Source organism: Ranitomeya variabilis, chromosome 3, assembly GCF_051348905.1.
Source record: "Ranitomeya variabilis isolate aRanVar5 chromosome 3, aRanVar5.hap1, whole genome shotgun sequence".
Classification (NCBI taxonomy): Eukaryota; Metazoa; Chordata; class Amphibia; order Anura; family Dendrobatidae; genus Ranitomeya; species Ranitomeya variabilis.
The window spans coordinates 711,095,003-711,120,755 of NC_135234.1; the positions used below are offsets into that span (position 1 = coordinate 711,095,003).

At 46.8% G+C, this 25,753-nt stretch overlaps 1 protein-coding gene across 1 annotated transcript in view; it reads left to right on the top strand.

The window, feature by feature from the left end:
* UBL3 (ubiquitin like 3) overlaps positions 1-25,753 on the top strand; it is a 141,668-nt gene that overhangs the window by 103,085 nt on the left and 12,830 nt on the right. Inside the window, exons 3-4 of the mRNA XM_077298277.1 lie at positions 21,952-22,038; positions 24,948-25,025. Of these exons, the coding sequence (XP_077154392.1) occupies positions 21,952-22,038; positions 24,948-25,025 (165 nt within the window). The remainder of the gene's footprint in view (positions 1-21,951; positions 22,039-24,947; positions 25,026-25,753) is intronic.

Below are 25,753 nucleotides of genomic sequence, written 5' to 3' on the forward strand. Positions count from 1 at the left end.
TGCAAAATGTAGATATGCACAAGTAGACAAACATGTCTGGCAGCTTGCTCGAAGTACATGATCTAATTATGGAAAGCCACTCTAAAGCTAAGCGAGGACTGAGCGTTTCTTGCAGAACAGGAGTTTTAGGTTCAGAAACTGAACACCCGGAATAACAAATGTCTGCTCGGCAGCGCTCTGGTTGCTCGCCAGCCCTCTGGTTGCTCGCCAGCCCTCTGGTTGCTCGCCAGCCCTCTGGTTGCTCGCCAGCCCTCTGGTTGCTCGGCAGCGCTCTGGTTGCTCGGCAGCGCTCTGGTTGCTCGGCAGCGCTCTGGTTGCTCGGCAGCGCTCTGTTTTTGCTTGATCGCTGTTTCATTGTGGTTAGGGGAATAGTTCTGTGTGCGGTCCCCTCCTGTATAGACCTGTGATGCTGTTCAGTGAGCTGATGGTGCCCTCCCGTTCCCTGAATGAAACATCAAAGCATTGGCAACCTATGCGGCTAATTATTTCTAGACATTTAATAAGTTGTCCGCACCATTGCTTCTAATTTATGGATCATACTTTGATAATGCGCTGTGCAATCCAGGCGTCACGGTTGTTGAAGAACATTAATGTTTTTACAGTCTACAAGCTGACCCTTTACTAATCGTACTTGCTGGAAAAAGCAGACGGGTCTATTAAAGCAATACTGCTATACATGCCAAGCCATGGTCTTGCTGCCCTTATCTTCCACAAGTTAATACTGCTTTTGGTGCACATGCCAGTCTAATATGTACAAGAACTGTCCCTATTGTAACAACTCTGTAAATTGCCATCCACCCATTATGACTGAGTGTGTCCTCTTCATCAACATTCTGACAGCATAATAGGTACTGGAACGTTTGTTTTTTTTTTTTCCCTCACGAGGGATCAGATGGGAATAGCAAGTTACACAGAACAGAGACAATGGCAATTCGGAGGGTTTTTTTTTCCATTTGCTGCAGCCCCCTTATTTTAAGGAAAGCGACCATCTGATCCCAGTTTCGACACCTCCTAATAGTATATTACCATGAGTTTTTCAAAAGTTTAAACAATAGGAAATATTTTAAAACCGGTTAATAACCATTACTTACTCTTTGAATCCACCCTAGTGGTCCTCGCCAGTACCAGAAGTGATATTTTCTTGTCCATAAGTCAGCCTTGGAGTGGCAGGGCATTGAAGGGTTAAAAGGGAACTGTACTTTCAACAAACTTGGCATAAATCAATAATGAAGGTGTAATAGATCATATCAGACTTTTTTTTTTTTTTTTACGATTTGAGACACCTCTTCCCCTACCCCTGCATTATGAACTTGTCATAGATTCTGATGAGGAAAACTGCTCCACACTGGACAGCCAGCACAGTGAGGTATCAGGTTACACACATTATTATACTCCATGGGCAGGGTAGGGGGATGAGGAGTGCAGAGTGAGGAAACGGGCAGAGGGAGACACAAAGATTTTGCTGAACCTTCTGACGGTATGTGTACACGGTCAGTAAATGCTGCAGGTTAGACGCTGTGTACCTCCACAGCGTCCAACCCGCAGCGACCAGATGTTACAGCATAGTGGATGGGATTTCAAGAAACCTAATGCCCACTATGCGTCCAGAGTCGCCAGGGGATCACCTGTGGAAACGGGCATGCGGAGCGTCTTTCCAGACTGCAGCATGTCAATGTATCTTGCCTCTGCGAGTCTCCACAATGTAAACTTCACCCGTACAATGTATTGGACGCGGTGATTCCGCACGGTTCAGATCACATGTGGAGTCACCTGCATTCAAAAGCTGGCAGCGCTTTGGACGGAGCGGACATGTGCTACATCCAAAGCACTGCCGCTTACTGACCGTGTGCACCTACCCTAACAAGTCTTCTATCTCACTCCAGAGCAGAACTCGCATCTTCATGGCTGCTTATGTGTGCAAAAAGACTGTAGAGCAAGAATCCATCTGTGTGCTGTGTATGGGAGCGTTCACAACAGCTCGTCTCTTCCCACCAGCTCAGAGTGGATAGCAAAATAAGAGCACAAGCCTGCAGAGAGGGAAACTGGTAAAAATTCAGGATACAAGTCGTCATGTAATGGCCAGGAGTAGTGCCACTCCTCATGTACACATGACATGTTACATGAAAAGTTAATACTTCAAGAAGTGATCATGCCCTAAAAGCTAACTGCACTTTTCACTTTTAAAGGGAACCTGTCACCTGGTGTTCATAATCCACCAACGCAGATGTGAACAGAGCCCAACAGTGACTCAATAGTATGGTTAGAAGTCTACATAACACAGAATGAGGACACTTAAAGGGAACCTGTCACCCCAAAGTCGTTTCAAACTAAAAGAGCCACCTTGTGCAGCAGTAATGCTGCATTCTGACAAGGTGGCTCTTTTAGTTCTGGGTGCTGTAACTAGAGAAATAATCCGTTTTTTAATTTGTCAGAAATACCTGGTCTTCAGTCAAGGAGGCCGGCGTTTCCCCCCTGCTTTAGACGCCACACAGCTGTCACTCACATCTTCTTGGTGCCGCCTCCTCCTCACCACCACTGTTTTAAAAATAGCCGGCGCCTGTGCTCTTTTCCCCTGCCTGGTGCAGGCGCAGTGAGCGCTGCCCGTCTTTCCTCATATGCAGTCCAGCTGACTGCGCCTGCGCGGCCGCCCTGCCTGTGAATCCCAGCCCCGCAATGTGAATAAATCATAAGTCACTGTGGGGCTGGGATTCACAGGCAGGGCGGCCGCGCAGGCGCAGTCAGCTGGACTGCATATGAGGAAAGACGGGCAGCGCTCACTGCGCCTGCACCAGACAGGGGAAAAGAGCGCAGGCGCCGGCTATTTTGAAAACAGCGGTGAGGAGGCGGCGCCCGGCGCCAAGAAGATGTGAGTGACAGCTGTGTGCGGTCTGAAGCAGGGAGGAAAGGTCTGCCTCCTTGACTGAAGACCAGGTATTTCTGACAAATCATAAAACTGATTATTTCTCTAGTTACAGCACCTAGAACTAAAAGAGCCACCTTGTCAGAATGCAGCATTACTGCTGCACAAGGTGGCTCTTTTAGTTTGAAACGACTGGGGGGGGGTGACAGGTTCCCTTTAAGTGTCCTCATTCTGTGTTATGTAGACTTCTAACCATACTATTGAGTCACTGTTGGGCTCTGTTCACATCTGCGTTGGTGGATTATGAACACCCAGTGAAAGGACCGAAAAAGGTGCATGTTATGCTATTTTAACTGGAAAAAGGATGGACGCCATGATGGAAACCTTGATTTATCTCATTAGAGCCATTGGGTTCATGGAGCGGACACATGTTTTTATCACATGGCCAATCTGACACCTTCCTTAATTTTGTTATCTGATATATTAAAGGGGTTGTCACCTTTCAGACAATGTTCTGTCCCAGCTGAAGTTTAATAGAAAAACAAACCTCTCTGCACTCGCCTTCCCCAAGTCCCTGGCGAGTCTCCATCGCTGCTCCCTGTATTTGGCTGCCGCGCTGTAGATGTGGTGATATCCGCACCGCAGGCATAGCCAATCATCAAGCCCAGACCGTGCAGATGGTATGCCTCCTTCAGGCACTGAGCTCACTGATTGGCTGCCATGCTGTCAATGTGAGAACTGTGCTGCAGCCAATGCCAGACACCGGGAACAGCGGAAGAGATTCATGAACGGCCATGGAGAAGATGATACAGCACGGTGTGCTTGTTTTTAAAAAAAATTGGGAGGAAATTGCCTGAAAACGGACAATGATGGGCAAATTTCACTGCGGCGCTGGGACGGCTGCCCCCTTCCCTCTGTTGCTCCCCCCCCCCCTAAAAAAACGTCTGCAGCTCCGGGCCGCCCCCTGTCCTCTGTGACGCCGGGCCGCCCCCTGTCCTCTGTGACGCCGGGCCGCCCCCTGTCCTCTGTGACGCCGGGCCGCCCCCTGTCCTCTGTGACGCCGGGCCGCCCCCTGTCCTCTGTGACGCCGGGCCGCCCCCTGTCCTCTGTGACGCCGGGCCGCCCCCTGTCCTCTGTGACGCCGGGCCGCCCCCTGTCCTCTGTGACGCCGGGCCGCCCCCTGTCCTCTGTGACGCCGGGCCGCCCCCTGTCCTCTGTGACGCCGGGCCGCCCCCTGTCCTCTGTGACGCCGGGCCGCCTCCTGTCCTCTGTGACGCCGGGCCGCCCCCTGTCCTCTGTGACGCCGGGCCGCCCCCTGTCCTCTGTGACGCCGGGCCGCCCCCTGTCCTCTGTGACGCCGGGCCGCCCCCTGTCCTCTGTGACGCCGGGCCGCCCCCTGTCCTCTGTGACGCCGGGCCGCCCCCTGTCCTCTGTGACGCCGGGCCGCCCCCTGTCCTCTGTGACGCCGGGCCGCCCCCTGTCCTCTGTGACGCCGGGCCGCCCCCTGTCCTCTGTGACGCCGGGCCGCCCCCTGTCCTCTGTGACGCCGGGCCGCCCCCTGTCCTCTGTGACGCCGGGCCGCCCCCTGTCCTCTGTGACGCCGGGCCGCCCCCTGTCCTCTGTGACGCCGGGCCGCCCCCTGTCCTCTGTGACGCCGGGCCGCCCCCTGTCCTCTGTGACGCCGGGCCGCCCCCTGTCCTCTGTGACGCCGGGCCGCCCCCTGTCCTCTGTGACGCCGGGCCGCCCCCTGTCCTCTGTGACGCCGGGCCGCCCCCTGTCCTCTGTGACGCCGGGCCGCCCCCTGTCCTCCGTGACGCCGGGCCGCCCCCTGTCCTCCGTGACGCCGGGCCGCCCCCTGTCCTCCGTGACGCCGGGCCGCCCCCTGTCCTCCGTGACGCCGGGCCGCCCCCTGTCCTCTGTGACGCCGGGCCGCCCCCTGTCCTCCGCACTCACAATGAGGTTTTATTTTCCTTAGTCGTGCCCACCATGGAAACATGGGCTTGGGGAGATTTGTTTCTTCCCTCAGGCGTTTGTGTGGATCCTGGCTTCTCAGCAGGAAGCCTTGTGTATCATTTTCTGCAAGTCTCTCGGTTTGTGCTGCCTCCTAGAGATGCTGACGTCTGGCTTCACTGTTGTCCTCCGTCTGTAGAAGTAGGGCAGGCATCCTGCCAGGCGGCATGAGATGGTGTTTGGTGTCCTCCGCACCGCAGCACTGTGAGATTTTGTGCAGTGGAAGATGTTGGACACTTCGCAGTTTGCTGAATCAGAGATGTGAGGTCGCCATGTGCTCCCTAGATCTGTGCAGGGGCCGGGCGGACCCTGAGGGTACAATGCACAGGGTGTAATGTGCAGGAGATGCTGCAGCTTTTCAGAACGGTCTCCCCGGACCCCTCTCATAGGAAGCCATTGCTAATAACACCACGGTAATGGGGGAATTACTTGTTTCCAAGGTGACTGCAGTCGCTCTCCTCTCTATTAACATTATTGGTGCAGTAACAAGCAATAATGTAGTTATAAAGGGTAGAAAGTCTGTTTATAGTTGCCATAGAAATGTTCCTATGGTCTGTGCCTGCGTTGGACAGATGTGTGCTCTTAAAGGGAATGTACCACCATGCAGGAACTACACGGCGCATGGGAGGCTGCTTGCGTGTAGTTTGTCTCACTGCCAGTAGAGGGCCCTGTTGGGGGAGGTCATTGCTGGGGCTCTCATTTCTTCTTTTATGGTGTATCTGTAGCATAGCGGGATCTTGTGATTACGATTTGAATGTGGAATCCTAGATTTAGGTAATTTGTCAGATAAATCTTGTCTAAAGTCACAGTGATTAAAGGGGTTGTTTACAACTTTTATAGTGTTGACCTATCCTTAGGATGAGTGATTAGTATAAGTTTGGGAGGGGGGGCAATACCTCGCACTCCCACCGATTTAGCTATGACCTCCGGCAGCATATTTGCTTAAACTCCAGTTCTGCACATTTGGTTCAGTGTCTGCGGACTGGCACTGTAGATTGGCTCCTACCCACTTCAATAGGAGCTGTTGTTTTGGATTTGTCAATTTTTTCCCTTTAAAGTGAATCTGTCAGTAAAATCAACTTCCCTAAGCTGTCTATATGGCCATGTAGGTCATAGGATGGTGAATTAAATGATACCATGATATCTGCTATCTGATGTTTTATTCCAGAGACATCCATATTTTTCTTAATATCCAAATGAGCTGTTAAGATCTAAGGGCCGGTCATAGATCTCCCAGAGAATCTGCTTCCATAGTGTATGTTAAATGAAAGGAGGCGTTACCAGTGTGAGACATGTAATGACTGACAGTCTGCTCTTCTGATCTTCATGTCTCACACGGGTAATGCTCGTTTCATTTGACATATGATCTGGAAGCAGGTTCTCTGGGAGATCTATGTCCGGCCCATAGATCTTAACAGCTCATTTACATATTAAGGAAAATATTGATTTCTCTGAAATAAGACAAAAAACCACAAGTACACAGGCAGAGATGCTTACCTGTCCAGGGCCTCCAAACAATTCCTGATTGGGGGCTGCATTATCGGTATTATTGCACCTGTGTATCTGCCATCTTTATTTGGGTCCGCTGCACCTTGGTTAGTGCAATTGTTTGGAGGCCCTGGACAGGTAAGCATCTCTGCCTGTGTACTGGTGGATTTTTGTCTAGAATAGTGGAGGTATGGTGTTTTTTTTCTCTGAAATAAGACCTCAGATCGCAGATATCCCTTTAGTCCTCTTTCTATGACCTTCATGCCCATATAGACTGCTCAGCAGGATTGATCCTTTAAGGTGGCCATGAACATCATCTAATGTGTATGCTGGTGTCAAAGCTCTTGCCTGACATCAGCTTTTGAAGGGAAAGAATGACTAAACATCTTGGAATTTGACATGCCGACTCTTAAAGGAGCAGCCTGGCAGCTGCTTATTTTTCTTTCTCTTGAGAGCATGCTCAGCTCAGGCGATATTGTGGGTCTTTGTGGGCTGTCAGGAGGATTAGCTGACAGATATCACTCCTTGCTCTCTTTGTACACCATACAGCCTGAATAGTACCTTTATTGGGTGATGATACAGAGGACCAAGCTGTGTCTTAGAATCCTAGAATGTTAGAGTTGGAAGGGACCTCCATGGTCCTCGTGTCCAGCCTCCTGCTCAGTGCAGGATTCACTAACCCATCCCAGACAGATGTCTGTCCAGCCTCTGTTTTAAGACTTCCATCGAAGAAGAACTCACCACCTCTCATGGCAGCCTGTTCCACTCATTGATCACCCTAACTGTCAAAAAGTTTTTTTCTAATATCTAATCTGTGTCTCCTCCCATTGCTTCTAGTCTTTCCTTGTGCAAATGAGAATAAAGATTATCCTTCTACAATGTGACAGCCCCTGAGATATTTGTAGACAGCTATTGAGTCTCCTCTCAGTCTTCTTTTTTGCAAGCTATAAATCCCAGATCCTTTAACCGTTCCTCATAGGACACACTTTACAGTCCGCTCACCATCCTGGTAGCTCTTCTCTGAACTTGCTCCAGTTTTTCAATGTCTCTTTTTAAAATGTGATTCCCTGAACTGGACTCAGTATTCCAGATGAGGTCTGACCCAAGGAGGAGTAGAGGGGGATAATGACTTCACGTGATCTGGAGTCTATACTTCTCTAAATACATCCTAGAACTATGTTTGCCTTTTTTGCTGCTGCATCACACTGTTGACTCGTGTGCAGTCTGTGATCTATTAGTATACCCAATATTTCACACTTGCTGTTTCTTAGATTTCTTACTAAATTTCTAAGATTGCTTGCCAAACGTCTTGGTGACAAAAAAATTAAAAAGTTCTTCTATCCTTCTCCTACGATAATGCATTAATCACCGATCCTATTCTTGTAATTACATGGTAATTAGGCTTAAATGTCATTCAGCGAGCGCAGTGCACGGCCACAACCTCCCCGCACTGCTGCTGCTGGCTCACACTTTTTGCACAATTTATTTTTACTTGATGTCACATTTTATTATCAAGTATGAATAGTTGGGGACAGCAAAGACGACATGATCTCAAAATAGTTTCATAAAGAGCTTGCAATCTAATTAGATGGAAAACTACACAAGAAGAGCTGATATCAGGCGGTTTTCTTCCTGCACTCATGAAATTACAGTAGATAGATGTCCACTTGTGATCGCCCCGGCTTAATTGACTCAACTGGTAATTGACGCTGGCACAACCATCTGTTCTTCTCTAATTAAGCAAAAGTGAGCTTTAAAGAGTAGTTTGTTGGAAAAGCTTTGATAGACAAGTATGACATTCTTGCAAGAAAAAGTCTTGAAGGAGGACAAACATGAGGCTACTATGGGTGTAATGTCACCCCAAGAGGAGTAAATGGCGCTGTCTTTTAAATAAAGCTTAAGAGGAAATGGTGTAATTATAACATTGAAAATAATCCTATGTCCTAATATATACCTTGTTTAAGGGAATCTGTCAGCACATTTGCACTATATAAAGTGATAAAAGATGATTTCTCAGCAACAACACATCTGATCTGAGACACACAGGCAGGACTGTTTTCAGCAGTTTATGACCGGTATGGCCATATTAATAGTTTAGATAGGTCAAATGTGGTGACAGATTCCCTTTAACACTGTTCTTCCCCTGAGGTTGTCCAGGATTGGGGTTCAGGTTCAGTCACACTATGCGACAGCAGACTTGTGAATCCTCACTTTGCGTTCTCTGGATTCTCCAGCACTGGGAGTGGGCGGTTATGTGACCACATGGATGCATTCTGCTTACTTCTGGCCACATTCCGACTAGACATCCAGCCTCACTCAATTCAGTTGTATTGAGCAAGGCTGCACATGTCTAGTCAGTATGTGACTGGCCGTATGCAAATCGCAGGCTTGCAGTCACACGCCCACCCTCTGCACCAGAGAATGCTGACCGTGCTCAGTGTGAGGGTTCACAAGTTACCAGTCTCATAGTGACTGTAGGCTTGAACCCAAGCCTAGACAGCCCCTTTAAGAGACTGTGTGGACTTCATGTCATGTGACCTCTAAAAACACTGTTGTAAAGCAGATATCTGCAGGTCTGTAGACAATCATGTAAAGGGTAAGAAATATGCATGTTTCTCCATCAGCAGCTATACGGTGAGAAAGGAGGAGAACCTGTAAGGGTATGTGTCCACGTTCAGGATTGCATCAGGATTTGGTCAGGATTTTTCATCAGTATTTATAAGCCAAAACCAAGAGTGGAACAATTAGAGGAAAAGTATAATAGAAACATATGCACCACTTCTGTATTTATCACCCACTCCTGGTTTTGGCTTACAAATACTGATGAAAAATCCTGACCAAATCCTGATGCAATCCTGAACGTGGACACATACCCTAATACGGTACTTTTATTAAGTGCCACAAAATGCTGTCCACAACATTTGTTAAAAGAAGGATAAGGTGGACACCTCCTTTAAGCACGCAAACCATTACTATTTTATGAGACCGTTTGATGGTTAGAAAATGGTTTGTGTAAGTTTTGGTTTACAGTAGAAAATTATAAATGTAGAAAACAGAAAATCGTAAATTTATGAAATGGTCGGCTTTATGGGACTCGGACACTTCAAGAACAATGCGGCATTATGTGCTGCTCTCAGTAAGGGGTCAGTCAGTACTTGGCACTAATAGTGCCCACCTTTTCATACCTTTTCCATTGCCACTTATACCATCCAATTTATTATCCCGGGTGTTTGGGCTGCAGTTGCTGATGCTCAATTGAATGCTCTCCTAAAGAATCGGAGGGCTCCTCATTAGCCCCGCTACGCCTTGGTAACGTTGGTACTAATTGGCCTCCAACGCAATACTTAGGTTTCACAAAAGTCTGTGTAGACTTTCTAGGTTCCTAAATTAACCAAAGACTTTTCACTTAACTCGAAACATTTCTGGATTTCTGCATTCAACCTAGCCATCTTATTTCAAAGCACTATATTAATGTAGTGACATACAGTAGCCCAAACAAGCCCAATTGTCTTTAAAGGGGTTATCCAGAACTAGAGCATTAAGTTATCACCAATTCTAATGATTGGTCATATCAGTTTGGTTGAGGTCTGACACCCCTACCGATCAGCACTTCAGTGGGAGCTGAGGAGCTGTACCATGCCAGCACTGTCCACTAATTGGTGGTGAGTGCCAGGCGTCGGACCTCCACCAATCTGACATTGATCGTCTGTCAGAAGTAAAAGTCGCCAATATTTAATCCTGGACAAGCTTTTTAAACTTGGACTTCTAGAGAAGATTTCAGTGCCTAGATCTTTCTCCTAGCACATTTTTGCATCGATAGATTTGCAGGAAGTGATAAACTAGATGGTATCGGTCACTAGTCATGGTAGCCAAACTCTTCAACCTAATATACACTGGAGCTGAGGCCACAGCCTGGGGGTCTTTTTCCACATAAGGTGGAAATTTCCCACGATTTCATGCTTTTGGAAAGTAGAGTCTCAAGTTGGCACGGTTTACTAGCTCAAGGCAGCATGGTGGCTCAGTGGGTAGCAGCACTGTTACTTTGCAGCACTGGTGTCCTGAGTTCAAATCCCACCAAGGACACCATCGGAGTTTGTATGTTCTCCCCGGGTTTGCGTAGGTTTCCTTCAAGTTCTCCGTGTCACAGGTTTACCATGACAGAGAGGAGCCAGAAGCATCTGATTTTTTCCTAGTCCTGCACAGATTAGAAGCACTGTTAGCCACTCCCATTTCCTGTATAATCTGGGTCCTGGCTAACACTCATTGTCAGAGCTAGCTTATGCTGCATGACTGGATGTGGTGGTTGTTAGTTATTGGAGAAGGTTTTGATTTGAGTGTGTGATAATTCCCTTTCTTCTCCTACTTTGGGTTAACCTCATCCTCCCCAGTGTTTACCTCTGTTTGTGTGTGTATATTTGTATGATTAGTATTTTCCTTTATCCCTGTTCTTATTACCTTGTTAGTTTGGTGTATTAGGCTATGTGCACACGTAGGGAGGGTCCTCTGCGGGTTCTCCCGCAGCCGATTTGATAAATCTGCAGGGCAAAACCGCTGCGGTTATCCCTGCAGACTTATCGCGGTTTTCGCTGCGGGTTTACTCCCACTATTGATGCTGCATATGCAGCAATATGCAGCATCAATCGTAATGTTAAAAATAATTAAAAAATGGTTATATACTCACCCTCTGACGTCCCGATCTCATCGGCGCTGCACGCGGCGGTCCGATTCCAAAGATGCTGTGCGAGAAGGACCTTCGTGACGTAACGGTCATGTGACCGCGACGTCATCGCAGGCCCTGCTCGCATAGCAACCCTGCGACCGGACAGCCGCGTGCAGCGCTGAGAGGTGAGTATATCATTATTTTTTATTTTAATTCTTTTTTTTTTTTTTTTACACAAATATGGTTCCCAGGGCCTGGAGGAGAGTCTCCTCTCCTCCACCCCGGGTACCATCTGCACATGATCCGCTTACTTCCCGCATCGTGGGCATAGCCCCATGCGGAAAGTAAGCGGATCAATGCATTCCTATGTGTGCAGAATCGCAGCGATTCTGCACAAAGAAGTGACATGCTGCGGAATGTAAACCGCTGCGGAATGTAAACCGCTGCGTTTCTGCGCGTTTTTTTCCCGCAGCATGTGCACAGCGGATTGCGGTTTCCATAGGTTTACATGTAACTGTAAACGCAATGGAAACTGCTGCGGACCCGCAGCTGCGGTTCTGCGGTAAAAACCGCAACGTGTGCACATAGTCTTACGGTACACTGCTACTCCCCTCCTCCCTTGGTGGGGGAAGGGTACGTTCTGAGAACGGATTCAGGAGCCAAGGATAATTACGTGGCCCCGGCATCTTCACCATCGGAAGTAGTCTGGGCTACAAGGCGAGCTAGGGCGCAGTCCCTGACACCTGACGAGTCGCAACTCTCCAGTTTCCTCCCACACTCCAAAGACCTACTGATAGGGAAATTAGATTGTGAATCCCAATGGGGAGAGCGATGATGATGTCTGTAAAGTGCTGCAGAATTAATGGCGTTATTTAAGTGAGTAAAATACATAACTACATGCATCCCCATGCCTTTGATCTAAAATAGTTTTGCTTCACTTACCTTCGCTAGACTGTAATTTACTGTTATTTTACTATGTGTTAATTCCACTCTATTGGTTGTGCAATAATTATCATAATTGGTACAAGGGACCCTAAATTGCTGTATTGCACCCATTCATTTTCAGCTCTCATTTCAGAGCAGCCTCTGCTGCGCAGATAATGATTTATTTATTTTACTCACTTATTTAGCGTCATTAATTACACAGCACTTTACATGCATCATCATCTCTGTCCCCATTGGGGCTCACAATCTAGATTCAGTATGTCCTTGGAGTGTGGTAGGAAACCGGAGAACATACAAACTCCTTGCCAATATTATGGTCTTCAGCCAAAAGTCCTTTCAAGTCCTGACATCACCAATCCCCTTAGAAGGGCTAAGCCGTAAAGATCCCTTTTCCTTACAAATTCTGGCCTCGTCCGTAATTCATACAATTATTATTTCATGCCCATTTAAATCTATATGCCCACAAGGCTCTCTGCACTGCTTATTAAAGCTAAGTAGTCCATTAACCTCCTTATCGCATAGAAGCAGTTCAAGTCAAGGTTTTTGCTCGGGGCTTGAATGGGTTAATGCGGAAAAGCATTTACAACAGAATATCAGTCATTGATAGCATCTTGCAGAAATTCAATGTCACTGGGATGGTAATATCGTTCTTCCTCCTAGGCACAAGCTTCATCCATTTCCAGCATTCGCAAATTCTCTTATTTCTCAATTAAAGGGGTGGTATGACACGAACACTGATATAATCCTAAATGTCTGTTGTAATAATCTACGGTAATTGGTTTTATAATACTTTAATTAAAAATTCCCTACTGTTTCCTCTTTTCTGTTTGTGTGTTTTTTTGTTTTTTTTTCTCAAATTACTGTTTGAGGACATTTCGTTTGAGTACCCCCAGTGCATGCTGGGATACTCAAACAAAAACATCATCAAAGGGCAGAGGCTGCAGTCACTGCTCCAGCATCTGTCCCCACCCTGAAACGAAGCATCATTAGTTATGCCCATTTCAGATGCTGGGCTAGTCCCTGCTCTACTTAGCATGCATCACTTGTCAATTCCAATGTATGCACAATAGCTTCTGGTCACTGTGCAATATACCTTTACTGCACAGTGACAGTGCACTCCCTCGCCGGCTCTAATGAGAAGTGATAAGCCAGCAAGAGCGCACTGTCAGTGCACATTGTAAGGAGAGAACTCTGCCCCTATTGACATCCAATTTGAGTATCCCAGCAGGCACTGGGCATTCTCAAAAGAAATATCATCAAACAGGAAGATAGTATTAAAAAAGAAAAGCAGTTGGAGACCGTACGTGAGGGAAGGATAGGGAATGTTTAAAGTAAAATAGAAAACCAATTGGATTATTACATTAAATATAGATTTAGAATGACATCAATGTTCGTTTCGGACCCCGTTAAGGTTCTTTAATTCTTATAATGGGAAAGGTTGTATAATAGAGGAGGCAGATTTCTTATCTTGTATCAATTGTTCAGTTTTCAGGATCTCTGCTTCTTGACAATGAATAAAAACATTCATTTACGTTTTGAAGGCTGAAAAGATTTAATATGGCATACAGCCGACAGTCTGTGTGCAGGCCGTTATCAGAGTGGTACATGGCCTTACCCACCAGACCAATGTGTTGTGTCCACTGAGAGGGTGGGCGATAAATATTCGATAGATGCGGGACTTGCCTCTGGGATATCGCCCATCTCGAAAACGACCCTGTCTCTTGCCATTGGAAACAGAGAAGGGGGCTCATGCACGGCAGCTGCACTCTTCTTAGCAATACAACGTTGGGGTGCAACAGTGTCACGGCCGTGTCCAGAGGACTCAAAAAATACATGAAAATTTTATGCAAAGAAATAAAAGGTGCGTTATTCCCCCAGGTTTCCACTTACTTTGTTGCCCTTCATGCAGTGTATCCTGCCATGCTAAACCTTTTCTTTGTGGGCGATGAGATGTTGTCCATTGTTCTTTTTCAGGTAGTTGGTTGCTCGATAGAGGTGATTTCTCTTCGCTCCCTTGTAGTCCATTGTTTCTTCTTCTTTTTCAGGTAGTTGGTTGTTCGGTAGAGGTGACTTCTCTTTGCTCCCTTGTGTCGTCCATTGGTTTTTCTTTTTCAGGTAGTTGGTTGTTCAGTTAGAGGTGATTTTCTTGAATGGCCATTTTCTGGGCAGTATGAAAAGTCATCATTTCATGCTTATAATCTCTTGTGTAGCTTAAGGCTCCGTTTCTTTGCCTTGTCTTGTGTAATCGCAGATCACATACCTGGGGTGTACACACAGGTTAGATTTCGGTTAGAGCTGAACCCAACAGAAGTGGTCACTGTTGGAGCTGCTATGACTAGTGGGGAGAAGGTCTGGGGAAGGTGATGTGTTCTGCTGTTCCTGTAGGGGGCGTCAGTTGGGGGCTGCTACCTTACTATACTATGCTGGCTACTTTTGTTTGTTTTTCTTGTAATATATGTAAGTATGTGCTTTCTTCAATCGGACCGGGTCGTACAGGGTGTCATGGCTGGCTCTTACATTTTCCACCTTACATTTGTTTGTTCAGAATTTCCCAGACCGGTTCCCATCACTATAAGTCCTCTCTGAATCATGAAGCTCTTTTCTTCACCTTTTGGAGTCGGCAACATTCTGTGTAAGACATCCTACCCTATGATTATATAAAACTAGATGGTGGCCCGATTCTAACGCATCGGGTATTCTAGAATATGCATGTCCACGTAGTATATAGCACAGCCCACGTAGTATATAGCACAGCCCACGTAGTATATTGCACAGCCCACGTAGTATATTGCACAGCCCACGTAGTATATTGCACAGCCCATGTAGTATATTGCACAGCCCACGTAGTATATTGCACAGCCCACGTAGTATATTGCACAGCCCACGTAGTATATTGCACAGCCCACGTAGTATATTGCACAGCCCACGTAGTATATTGCACAGCCCACGTAGTATATTGCACAGCCCACGTAGTATATTGCACAGCCCACGTAGTATATTGCACAGCCCACGTAGTATATTGCACAGCCCACGTAGTATATTGCACAGCCCACGTAGTATATTGCACAGCCCACGTAGTATATTACACAGCCCACATAGTATATTGCCCAGCCACGTAGTATATTGCCCAGCCACGTAGTATATTGCCCAGCGACGTAGTATATTGCCCAGCGACGTAGTATATTGCCCAGCGACGTAGTATATTGCCCAGTGACGTAGTATATTGCCCAGTGACGTAGTATATTGCCCAGCCACGTAGTATATTGCCCAGCCACGTAGTATATTGCCCAGCCACGTAGTATATTGCCCAGCCACGTAGTATATTGCCCAGCCACGTAGTATATTGCCCAGCCACGTAGTATATTGCCCAGCCACGTAGTATATTGCCCAGCCACGTAGTATATTGCCCAGCGACGTAGTATATTGCCCAGCGACGTAGTATATTGCCCAGTGACGTAGTATATTGCCCAGTGACGTAGTATATTGCCCAGTGACGTAGTATATTGCCCAGCCACGTAGTATATTGCCCAGTCACGTAGTATTCTGCCCAGTCACGTAGTATTCTGCCCAGTCACGTAGTATATTGCCCAGAGCCACGTAGTATATTGCCCAGTCACGTAGTATTCTGCCCAGTCACGTAGTATTCTGCCCAGTCACGTAGTATATTGCCCAGAGCCACGTAGTATATTGCCCAGCTGCGTAGTATATTGCCCAGCCACGTATGTCACAGGTTAAAAAATAAACATATACTCACCTTCCGAGGGTACCCTTGTAGTTCTGTCGCCTGTGTGCGGCAGCTTCTGGTCCCAGGGTGTGATGACGTCGCGGTCACATGACCGTGACGTCATGGAAGATCCTTGCCACCGGAACCTGCCGCTTGCATGGAGCGGTCACCGGAGCGTCGCGAGGAGCGGGAAAGGCGGCGTAGGTGAGTATATAATGTTTTTTAATTTTTTTTATTATTTTTAACATTAGATGTTTTTACTATTGACGCTGCATAGGCAGCATCAATAGTAAAAACTTGGTCACACAGGGTTAATAGCGGCGGTAACTGAGTGAGTTACCCACGGCATAACGCGGTCCGTTACCGCTGGCATTAACCCTGTGTGAGCGGTGACTGCGGGGAGTATGGAGCGGACGCCGGGCACTGACTGCAGGGGAGTAGGGAGGGACTAATCGGACTGTGGCCGTCGCTGATTGGTCGCCGGCAGCCATGACAGGCAGCTGGCGCGACCAATCTGCGACTTGGATTCCATGACACAGAGGCCGCGACTAATGAATATCCGTCAAGCAAAAAAGGCAGCACACTGCAGCGCTAACACATGAATTTAACTGCATTACTGCACTAAAAATATGAAAAATGAGAGCGTTTAGCGCATAAAAAAGGCCAACTTTATGTGTACCTGGTAGCCACTTTACGGCATCTCTCTTATACCAGGTCCTACGCTTTCCTTCCTCGCTGAGAATAAACGTCTCCATGTGAATGGGTACCTATGCTTGACTGTATAGGAGTTGGTGACTCTAAGGTTCAGCACCTGTTCACACTTGATCTATGTTTGGATGTGACGGTCAGTTTTTTCAAATGTATTGTCTAACCTTCTGACCGAGCACTCTGCCTCCTAGTCACAGGTGTCTTGATTGCAGCAGGTCTAGTACCCCTCCACAGAGAAAGAGAATGTTAGTCTCATGAGAGGTTTTCATAGGTACCCATTCATATGGAGACGTTTATTCTCAGCGAGGAAGGAAAGCGTAGGACCTGGTATAAGAGAGATGCCGTAAAGTGGCTACCAGGTACACATAAAGTTGGCCTTTTTTATGCGCTAAACGCTCTCATTTTTCATATTTTTAGTGCAGTAATGCAGTTAAATTTCTGTGTTTCATGTTTGCATGTGTTAGAGCTGCAGTGTGCTGCCTTTTTTGCTTGACTGTATAGGATTGGTGACTCTAAGGTTCAGCACCTGTTCAAATGTAATGAATATCCGTGACAGACAGGAGGACAGACAGGAGGACAGAACCCCTTAGACAATTATATAGTAGAAAAGGCTCGATTCATCAACACGTTTACATCGATCTTCTGTTAAAAAACCTTGAAAAATGATGACATTTTCGTGCAACTCCAAGGCTGCGCTAAAATTTTGCAACTTTTGGTGTTCTCACAACATTTTTGCCCACCTTCGACAAAGTGGGCAGGACGGGGTCTTTGGGAGCTTAACTTGTCAAATTCATGACTAGGGACACCTTTTGCTGCCCCAAAAATCTCACTCTAGCATTGACCGTAATAGGGTTTGTAGCCAGGCACACCACACGCCTCTTTGTGAATCCAGAATATCTCATCAATACCAATTCATGGACCCTTAGAGTCTTAAAAGGAAATGGTCACTAGGGCCAAACAATATCATGTAGGGCCTAAATGTAGTTACTTAGTATGGAAGAAATATTGCGCTTGATGCCAGGTTCAATTTCCCTTCATGCATGGGCTCTGCACACCTTACTAGCCCAGTCGTAGCCACATACGTTGCTCAGTACATAGCTTGGCATTAGTATTATACCCAACTGGTTATCTTTGTGATGAAGGTTACCATCCTAGCACATGGTCTGCCCCTTACCTTGCCCACCCTCATCTAACCAATGGCAGATGGATGGTAGGGTTTGGTCACAGCAGCCACTGAGCTAACGATTCCCTTCCATCTGCCGTCACCAAAGGTTTTATGTCCAAGGTGAGCACCCACAAGTGCCAGTGGTTGTGAGCTCGGCCTTAGGGTCTAGGCTGCAGCATCCACATTCACCTGGAGCTGCTCTGCTCTCATCTCCCCGCTGTCTGTTTCTGTAGTTTACTGATGTGTAACCTGCGGATCCACCACTGAGAACTATAATTTGAAACCTCACGAACTTGGCCTTGTTTCCAAAGAAACATCCAATTAAGTATTATCTTCTCGTGATTACGTCTTCAATAGCCAAAATGTTTACTCTCTGCAAATGAAACCCGTCTCGATGCAAAAACCTCATATCAAGATATTCTGTCTTTGTGACTGTCTGCGGTGATCGGCTGAGACTATACAATACTACGAGAGGAACGTAATATAGGAAGGTGTAGACGTTCTCCAAGCACTGTCCCAGTGAGGACACTCAGTCCCTGGTCAGCCCGTAAACATCCTATACAGAAGACTGCTACAACCACGTTTATCAAACTCAACTCTACTTGGTATTGTAAGACTCCATCGTAAACTAGTCTTTGTATGACTATTAGGGGTCCTGGGTCCTCACCAATTGGGAGGGCCCCATTTACAATGCAATATATTACATTCCAGTTGAAGTACCAAGAACACCTGTATGTATGGCGCTGTGGCAGTATGACCTGTGTTCACGGTGGCCCTGGGGTTTGGCTCCTCATCTAGATCATTGGAGACTACCCGGGAGATGTCCTGTGCGTGGCTCAGCTGCCCATGTGCTTCTGTGTTCTCGGGTAGAGCCACAGCCAGTCCTCTCTATGGCTGGGTTCACATGGCTTTTTTGCCTATGTACAGTTGTTTCGTTGGGGGTCATGTCTGAATCCCTGCTGGAAATGTGACTTTGCTCGAATGGGGCCATTGACTGCAGATGGAGTCACTTTATGGCTCTATTGGGCATCATTTTCGGTCATATCCACCTATTTGGTTTTGGCACCAAGATCCCGTTTTCCAGAGCTTCAGACGTAAGCCCCAACAGCCGCTGACCGTAGGCTATACTGCTACGTGACCTCAAAAGGATCGTCAGGCCTAAATCTGATTTTTCAGTCCCCAGCATCTATCAGGGCACAATCGGAGGGGGCACACTCATTAGACTGCTGGCGAAACCTGCCATTTATACTAGACAAGTTTTATCCTGGTGTTGGTGCCGGTAGGATTTTGATAAAGGTACTTGAAAACATGTAATGTATAGAAACCTATATAGCCATTGTGTTTAATAACCTTCTAAGCCCTGCCAACCTACAGCCCCCGCCATAGACAGTCCTGACACACAATTTCCCTCTGATATATGCAAAATGAGCCGGTGTATGGGTGGCACAGCCCATAACGGTGGAGGGCAGAGACTGGAGCCTGCCGGCGGAGGGCACGGACTAGTATAGACTTGTGCATTGTGTTCTACAGTAATTATTCCAACATCTCCGTGGGTGTTTGCTAAACAGATTTCATTTCTTTTTCTGTTTGCACCCAAACAGTGATCTGAGGTTACAGATAAATCCTGGACATGGAGTCGGTTTCGCTAGTACTGTAGTGTACTGTCTAGTGTATTTAAAGGAGAAGCTCCCAATATTCCAATGTAGGGTATATAGGCATCTTACAAATATATGTATGCTTATGGACCATGTACTGGGATTACCCCTTGATCCCACTTTCTTTGCACTGGTTGAGCCCTCAAGGCAGGGACTTAATCAGTTAATTCAGTCCCTGCATATATTCACTCCCCGGTTAATAACGCTATACACTGTAACCACCAGGTGGCGCCATGCTGTGTAAATGCCATAACTCTTGACTGGATTGCATTTAAAGCATTTTAGTACATTCATTTATTTTTCTATTCTATAATCATAAATGTTGAGGGAGTTTCATAAACTTTCTTTTGATAAATTCTGAGTGTTTGGCGGGGGTCTCTGCAGACAGACCCCTACTGTAGAGTTCCTGTAGGTGATTACTTCTTACAACCGGACGAGACTCCCACCATCTTATCAATGGACATCTCCTCTGTCTTAGCTTTGCTGTAGAGTGTAGAACATATCTTAGTTTCTGAATGTGATCATTCACAGTTTTGCTTTGATCGCTCACGCTGGGATGCGTGCTGTACTTATCCCATGCTGCTGGCAGTGTCTGCAGAGCCGTGGTCTCCATTCCGGGGCTGCTGTCAGGTTTACATCCTGCGTCTGATTTATTTTTCCAGAGCAAATAGCTGAAGCGTCTCTCCTCGTCCTCGTCCTTCTCCTCCTCGTCCTTCTCCTCTTCCTCCTCGTCCTTCTCCTCTTCCTCCTCGTCCTTCTCCTCTTCCTCCTCGTCCTTCTCCTCTTCCTCCTCGTCCTTCTCCTCTTCCTCCTCGTCCTTCTCCTCTTCCTCCTCGTCCTTCTCCTCTTCCTCCTCGTCCTTCTCCTCTTCCTCCTCGTCCTTCTCCTCTTCCTCCTCGTCCTTCTCCTCTTCCTCCTCGTCCTTCTCCTCTTCCTCCTCGTCCTTCTCCTCTTCCTCCTCGTCCTTCTCCTCTTCCTCCTCGTCCTTCTCCTCTTCCTCCTCGTCCTTCTCCTCTTCCTCCTCGTCCTTCTCCTCTTCCTCCTCGTCCTTCTCCTCTTCCTCCTCGTCCTTCTGCTCTTCCTCCTCGTCCTTCTCCTCTTCCTCCTCGTCCTTCTCCTCGTCCTTCTCCTCCTCGTTCTCCTCCTCCTCGTCCTTCTCCTCCTCGTCCTTCTCCTCCTCGTCCTTCTCCTCTTCCTCCTCGTCCTTCTCCTCTTCCTCCTCGTCCTTCTCCTCTTCCTCCTCGTCCTTCTCCTCTTCCTCCTCGTCCTTCTCCTCTTCCTCCTCGTCCTTCTCCTCTTCCTCCTCGTCCTTCTCCTCTTCCTCCTCGTCCTTCTCCTCTTCCTCCTCGTCCTTCTCCTCTTCCTCCTCGTCCTTCTCCTCTTCCTCCTCGTCCTTCTCCTCTTCCTCCTCTTCCTCCTCGTCCTTCTCCTCTTCCTCCTCGTCCTTCTCCTCTTCCTCCTCGTCCTTCTCCTCTTCCTCCTCGTCCTTCTCCTCTTCCTCCTCGTCCTTTTCCTCTTCCTCCTCGTCCTTTTCCTCCTCCTCCTCGTCCTTCTCCTCCTCCTCGTCCTTCTCCTCGTCGTCCTTCTCCTCTTCCTCCTCGTCGTCCTCTTCCTCGTCGTTGTCCTTCTCCTCTTCGTCGTCGTTGTCCTTCTCCTCTTCCTCGTCGTCGTCGTCCTTCTCCTCTTCCTAGTCGTCGTCGTTGTCCGTCTCGTCCTCCTCCACCTTCTCTTATCGTTTCACCCTGGCTGTTTGTATGGTTCAGACGGAGCGAATCAAGTAGCAGCGTAACCGGCCGCCGTTGGATAGCTGATGTCACCGATAAGGTGCCAAAATAAGAAACGTCTCCAGATCTGTCTGAGCAGCATCCATAATCATGTCATGGCCTGCGGTATTTCTTCCTCCAGCTTTAGGCGCTCATTCCATGGACAGCGTGACATTGATTCTGGAGTCCAATGTGGCCGATAAATCTGCGCTCGGCTCTGAGGTCATTAGCTTAGCTTCACTTTCTCCTTTCCGTGTTACATTTTAGCGAGATGCGGAGTTCAGCTTATTCATGAACCCTTTAATGAACCATTGAAAGGATAAATAGAAGTATCAAGTCAAGGTCTTATGTTCCCCATGAAAAATCCATCAGGGAGCCTTTTTTATTAGAAATCTGTTTTCCTCTGTTGTACAGCTGGGCATTACTATGGCCCTGGTCAGCGGGCTGTGTCCCTCCATCCGATGAGTGCGGACAGTGTCGGGTTGTCTACATGCCCATTGACATGTGGAATGATGACACAATGTATTCACACATTTCCAGAACGGTGGAGGTGAGAGCCACGACCTATCTGGGCCTTGTTCACACTGGACAGTCATTGTGCACCTTTCCTGTTTAGACAATGAGGCGGGCACTGGTGGCTACTTTGCCAAAGCGGCACAGGTTAACCCTTTGGAGCCACCAGGTATTTTGGTAGCATTTCACCCTTTTCATCACTTATTTGCGGCTGTCACGTTGTATTCTTTTGTTCTCTTGTCCAATAATAAGATATATAATGTTATATCATATATCACTATGGCCGGTCTGATAGACCCGAAGGGGGTTGTCTCACGGCATTCTCAGACATCGATAAACTAAGATAGCGAGAGAAATGCTACGCGGTAGAAATGTGCTTTCCTCTGCTGTAGTCGGCTTCCGCCTGTATAAAGAGCTCCGCTGTTGATCATTATGTCTCTGCTCTGGTTTTCTTTTTCAGACTGGGAAGAGGAGCAGGTCAGCAGTCCGTGCATTCTCCGACTCATTTATCAAGGACGGTTTCTCCATGGCAATGTGACTTTAGGAGGTAACTTTTTCATTGAAACTTCATTAAAAGTTGCTTTACCAAATCTTGTTTTACTGTCTTTTCTAAAAATGAGCCGTTTTCTGCTTTTCATAAATGCTTTTTTTCAATACCTTAATGTATTTATTTTTGGCTAAAAAAACATTTTTTCCAATTGGGTATAATTAACAATATTGTACCTTTGGCCTGTTACAGCCTTTATGTTACACTGTCTATTGCTGGCTGTAGGATGAGCTAACTGAGGGTCGGTCAGTGAGCGCGCTCTGAGAGGACAGTTTGTCTTATCGTCCGTCTTTTGAGCTCCTCTGAACTGATTTATGACCACAAAGTTCAACTCCTCTTTCTTTCATGTGGTCATAAACAAGCACAAAGGAGCCCAGAAGGAGGTTATGAGCCATAAATAGTGATGAGCGAGCGTGCTTAGGTGTTGTCAGAGCACTGTCGTGTGCTAATAGTGTCTTCAGTGTGCTCGAATACTATGTTCTAGTCCCCGCGGCTGTTCGACTGCGGTCACCCATGCATGTATTGCCTGTTTGTTATGTTATCTGTGCATATGTTGTTGATTCGAGCACTCCGAAGACACTCTATTAGCACACGAGCATGCTCAGATAACACCTAATCCAAGTGCGTTCTCTCATCACTAGTTGTAAGATCTCGTCAGAACGAGCTCACTGATTGACACTCAGTGAACTCATTCAGCAATACACCGTGCCGGTTAGAGGTGGTAAAAGGCAAACAGTAAAAAATTTGTAATGAATGAAACCCAATTGTAGAAATTAGTTTTAGCTCAGGATACATGCTTCTCTAAGTGTCCATAGACTGAAAAGGAACCTTCCATCAGTTTGAGCATGTTTAACTGGTCACAGCATGAACTGTGGCTGCAGAACTGAAAAAAACTTTACATATTTTTTTTTTCAATTTCATCTAAGTTGGCGAGATACTGGCTTGTAAAGTTTATCTAATTATCCCTTTAGACAAGGGGGAGTTACCAGAAATTTGTCTCTGGGATGTATTCTTCTTCCCCCTAAATGACGTTGACCAATCATAAACCGGAAACCATAACCAAGCCAGAGAAATAGCATGTCCCCCAGCTTTCTCTGTGTGATTCGGTAAGACCTGTAATGAGACCGTCCTGCTCTCCTCCCGAAGGCACGCTCACCTTACTGTCCGCATCTTCTGTGAGTATGAGCGGGGGAGACTAGTACTGCAGAGCTTTCAGTACAAACGCTTCTGTAGCTCTCCCACCGGCCCCACAGAATGGTGCCTAAGTGTGAGGGTAAGGCATAGTAGAGCCAAGCTGACTGCGCTGTGAGAGGACAGCTGCAGAGGTGTTTGTAATGACACACAGCTCTGCTATACGTCACCTCCCCCCTGATTGTAATCACAGTAGATGCCGACAGTAAGATCAGTGTGACCTCGGGAGGAGAGCTGCTGGTCTGTCACTATCATCTCACAGAAAGCTGGGTCTGACATTCTCTGGGGGTGTGTTCTTTTCCTCCCCCTGTTTGATGCTTCCTGCATATGATTGGTCAACTTCATGCAGGAGAAAAAGTGCACGCCCCCAAAGATGAATCTCAGCCAACAACCTCCTTGGTTGAAGGGAGAAATATAACCTTAACTTTACAAGCGAATATCTCCACAATGGAGATGAGAAATTAAAAAAAAAAAAATAAAATAACTCAGCTCTGCAGCCAGGATTCCATAATATGACCAGTTTACCAGCTTAAGGAGACTAAGAAGAAGCCTGCCAGCGGCTGCCTCATGGCGTTGCTTGTCCCCCTCCTGGATGTGATGTAACACTGCAGACATCACGGAGTACATCCTCTACAATACTGATCACTGTCTAGCATTTAGCTCTGTTTAGGTTTCTTGCACATGCCTCAGACCCTTGATGTTGGTAGCCACTTCCTACGTGTAATCAGTTTTGTTTTGCACTGCTGAAAGTATATAGTGGAAATATATGTTCTTTGTCGCTGCACTGATGGGATCCATCCATTGTAAGATTACCTGGTGAGCTGACTTCTATCATCCCCACAAACCCGCTCTGTCCTTGGTTCTCGCAGTGCAATGTCGCCATCTTGTGGCCACAGTGCTAATAGCAATGTTTGGGTTTTACTTGCAGACGTGTCCTCACTGCCGCAATACTTATTGTATTAGCATTAAAGTATGAAAAATTTAGAGATAAGGGTTAAATATTTAAAGAAACTGGACTACTAATTTCTACAAGTATTATTATTACTGGGGTTGTCTGGTGCAGACAAGTTATCGCCTTTGGCAGGATAGGTGATAAGTATTGATTGGGGCAGATCCCAGTAGGCGGCCTCCACCAGTCGGCAGGATGAGGCATTTTTATTTCCGTTGTTACAAACTGAAGCACTAGTTTGGATACACCACACTGGCCCCATTCATTGTTTATGCCACTGCTGGTTTAAAAGCCAAGCGCTGCCCTCGGCCGCCCCATAGGTAGTGACTGGAGCACGGATAGAGAATACTGTCAGCGAGAAGTGTCCGTTCCGTCCATCAGTGTGTCCCAGCAGTCTGATCCTTTTGGATAAGTGATTACTCGTTTTCACCAGACAACCCCTTTGTTACTTGCCTAGCTTTTATATGGGGTTTTTTTTTTTTAAATATAAGGGGCACATCTTTCTTTGTTGCATCTTCCAAATTCTAGCTTTTATGGATCCAGTATGTAATTATCAACACAGATATACATTTTTGTGAAATCCAACACTAATATTGCCAGGTTCGGGCTGGGCTCTATAGTAAAGTTGTCCCTTCTGCTGCTTTCTGCCCCTTGTGGTGCTCGGCCCACCGATGAGCCCGGCTCGGTGAGATCTAAGGTCCTTGCTATAATCAATCCCTCATAGTGTTCTTGTGCTTCTGATACTGTTTCTTTTCTTTGGTCCATACAGCATTAAAACTTCCACTTGGCAAGACAACAGTGATGCACTTGGTTGCCAGAGAGACGTTGCCAGAGCCAAATTCTCAAGGTGCGTGGTTTTACATGAAGACAATGACCTAACTCTTGGTCTAGAGCACAATATGGCAGCTTTGGTTTTCCTGTCGCTTTGTCAGCATAAGTTACTGAATCCAGTTATATCCATGTAAATACTGGGCAGAGGGTGTAATATTAAGGGTGGAGATTTGTTGCTTCCATGTCTTGGTTCCCACGAGTCCTGTTGTAGACTTTACATTGGGTCCTTGAACTTCTGAGTGGGCACAGTACGCAGATAAGACACCGAACCTTCACTTCTGGTCAGGCAGATCCATTTATGACACCTTTAGATGAGCCAATAATATGGGAACACTTGATCATGATTGTCAGCCTATTTAAACAGGTCGACAATCAACCAGTGAACGAAGAAAAGCGCTCATTCTCTGCATCACAACGCCCTGTGTAAAGAAGCGACGTGCAGCCGATAACCTGATATTCTATGCACAGATCCATCAAATTAACAGTAATTCTGCTTGGATTGTCTATACAGGCCAGTAAATGACCAATTGATTCAATTTGTAAATCGTCGGTTGTTTGGCCGATCCAGACCAATAATCTAACGGAGCCATTAGTTTCTGAGAAGTGGAATCTCCGATATCCAGATTGTTGATTTTTATAAGGGCATGTTAGAATTGCCCTGATTTATGGACTTGTCCTGTAACCCCTCCTGGCTGAAGATTAAGTACCAGTAATCATTAATCTTGGTCCAGTTCCACTTATGGC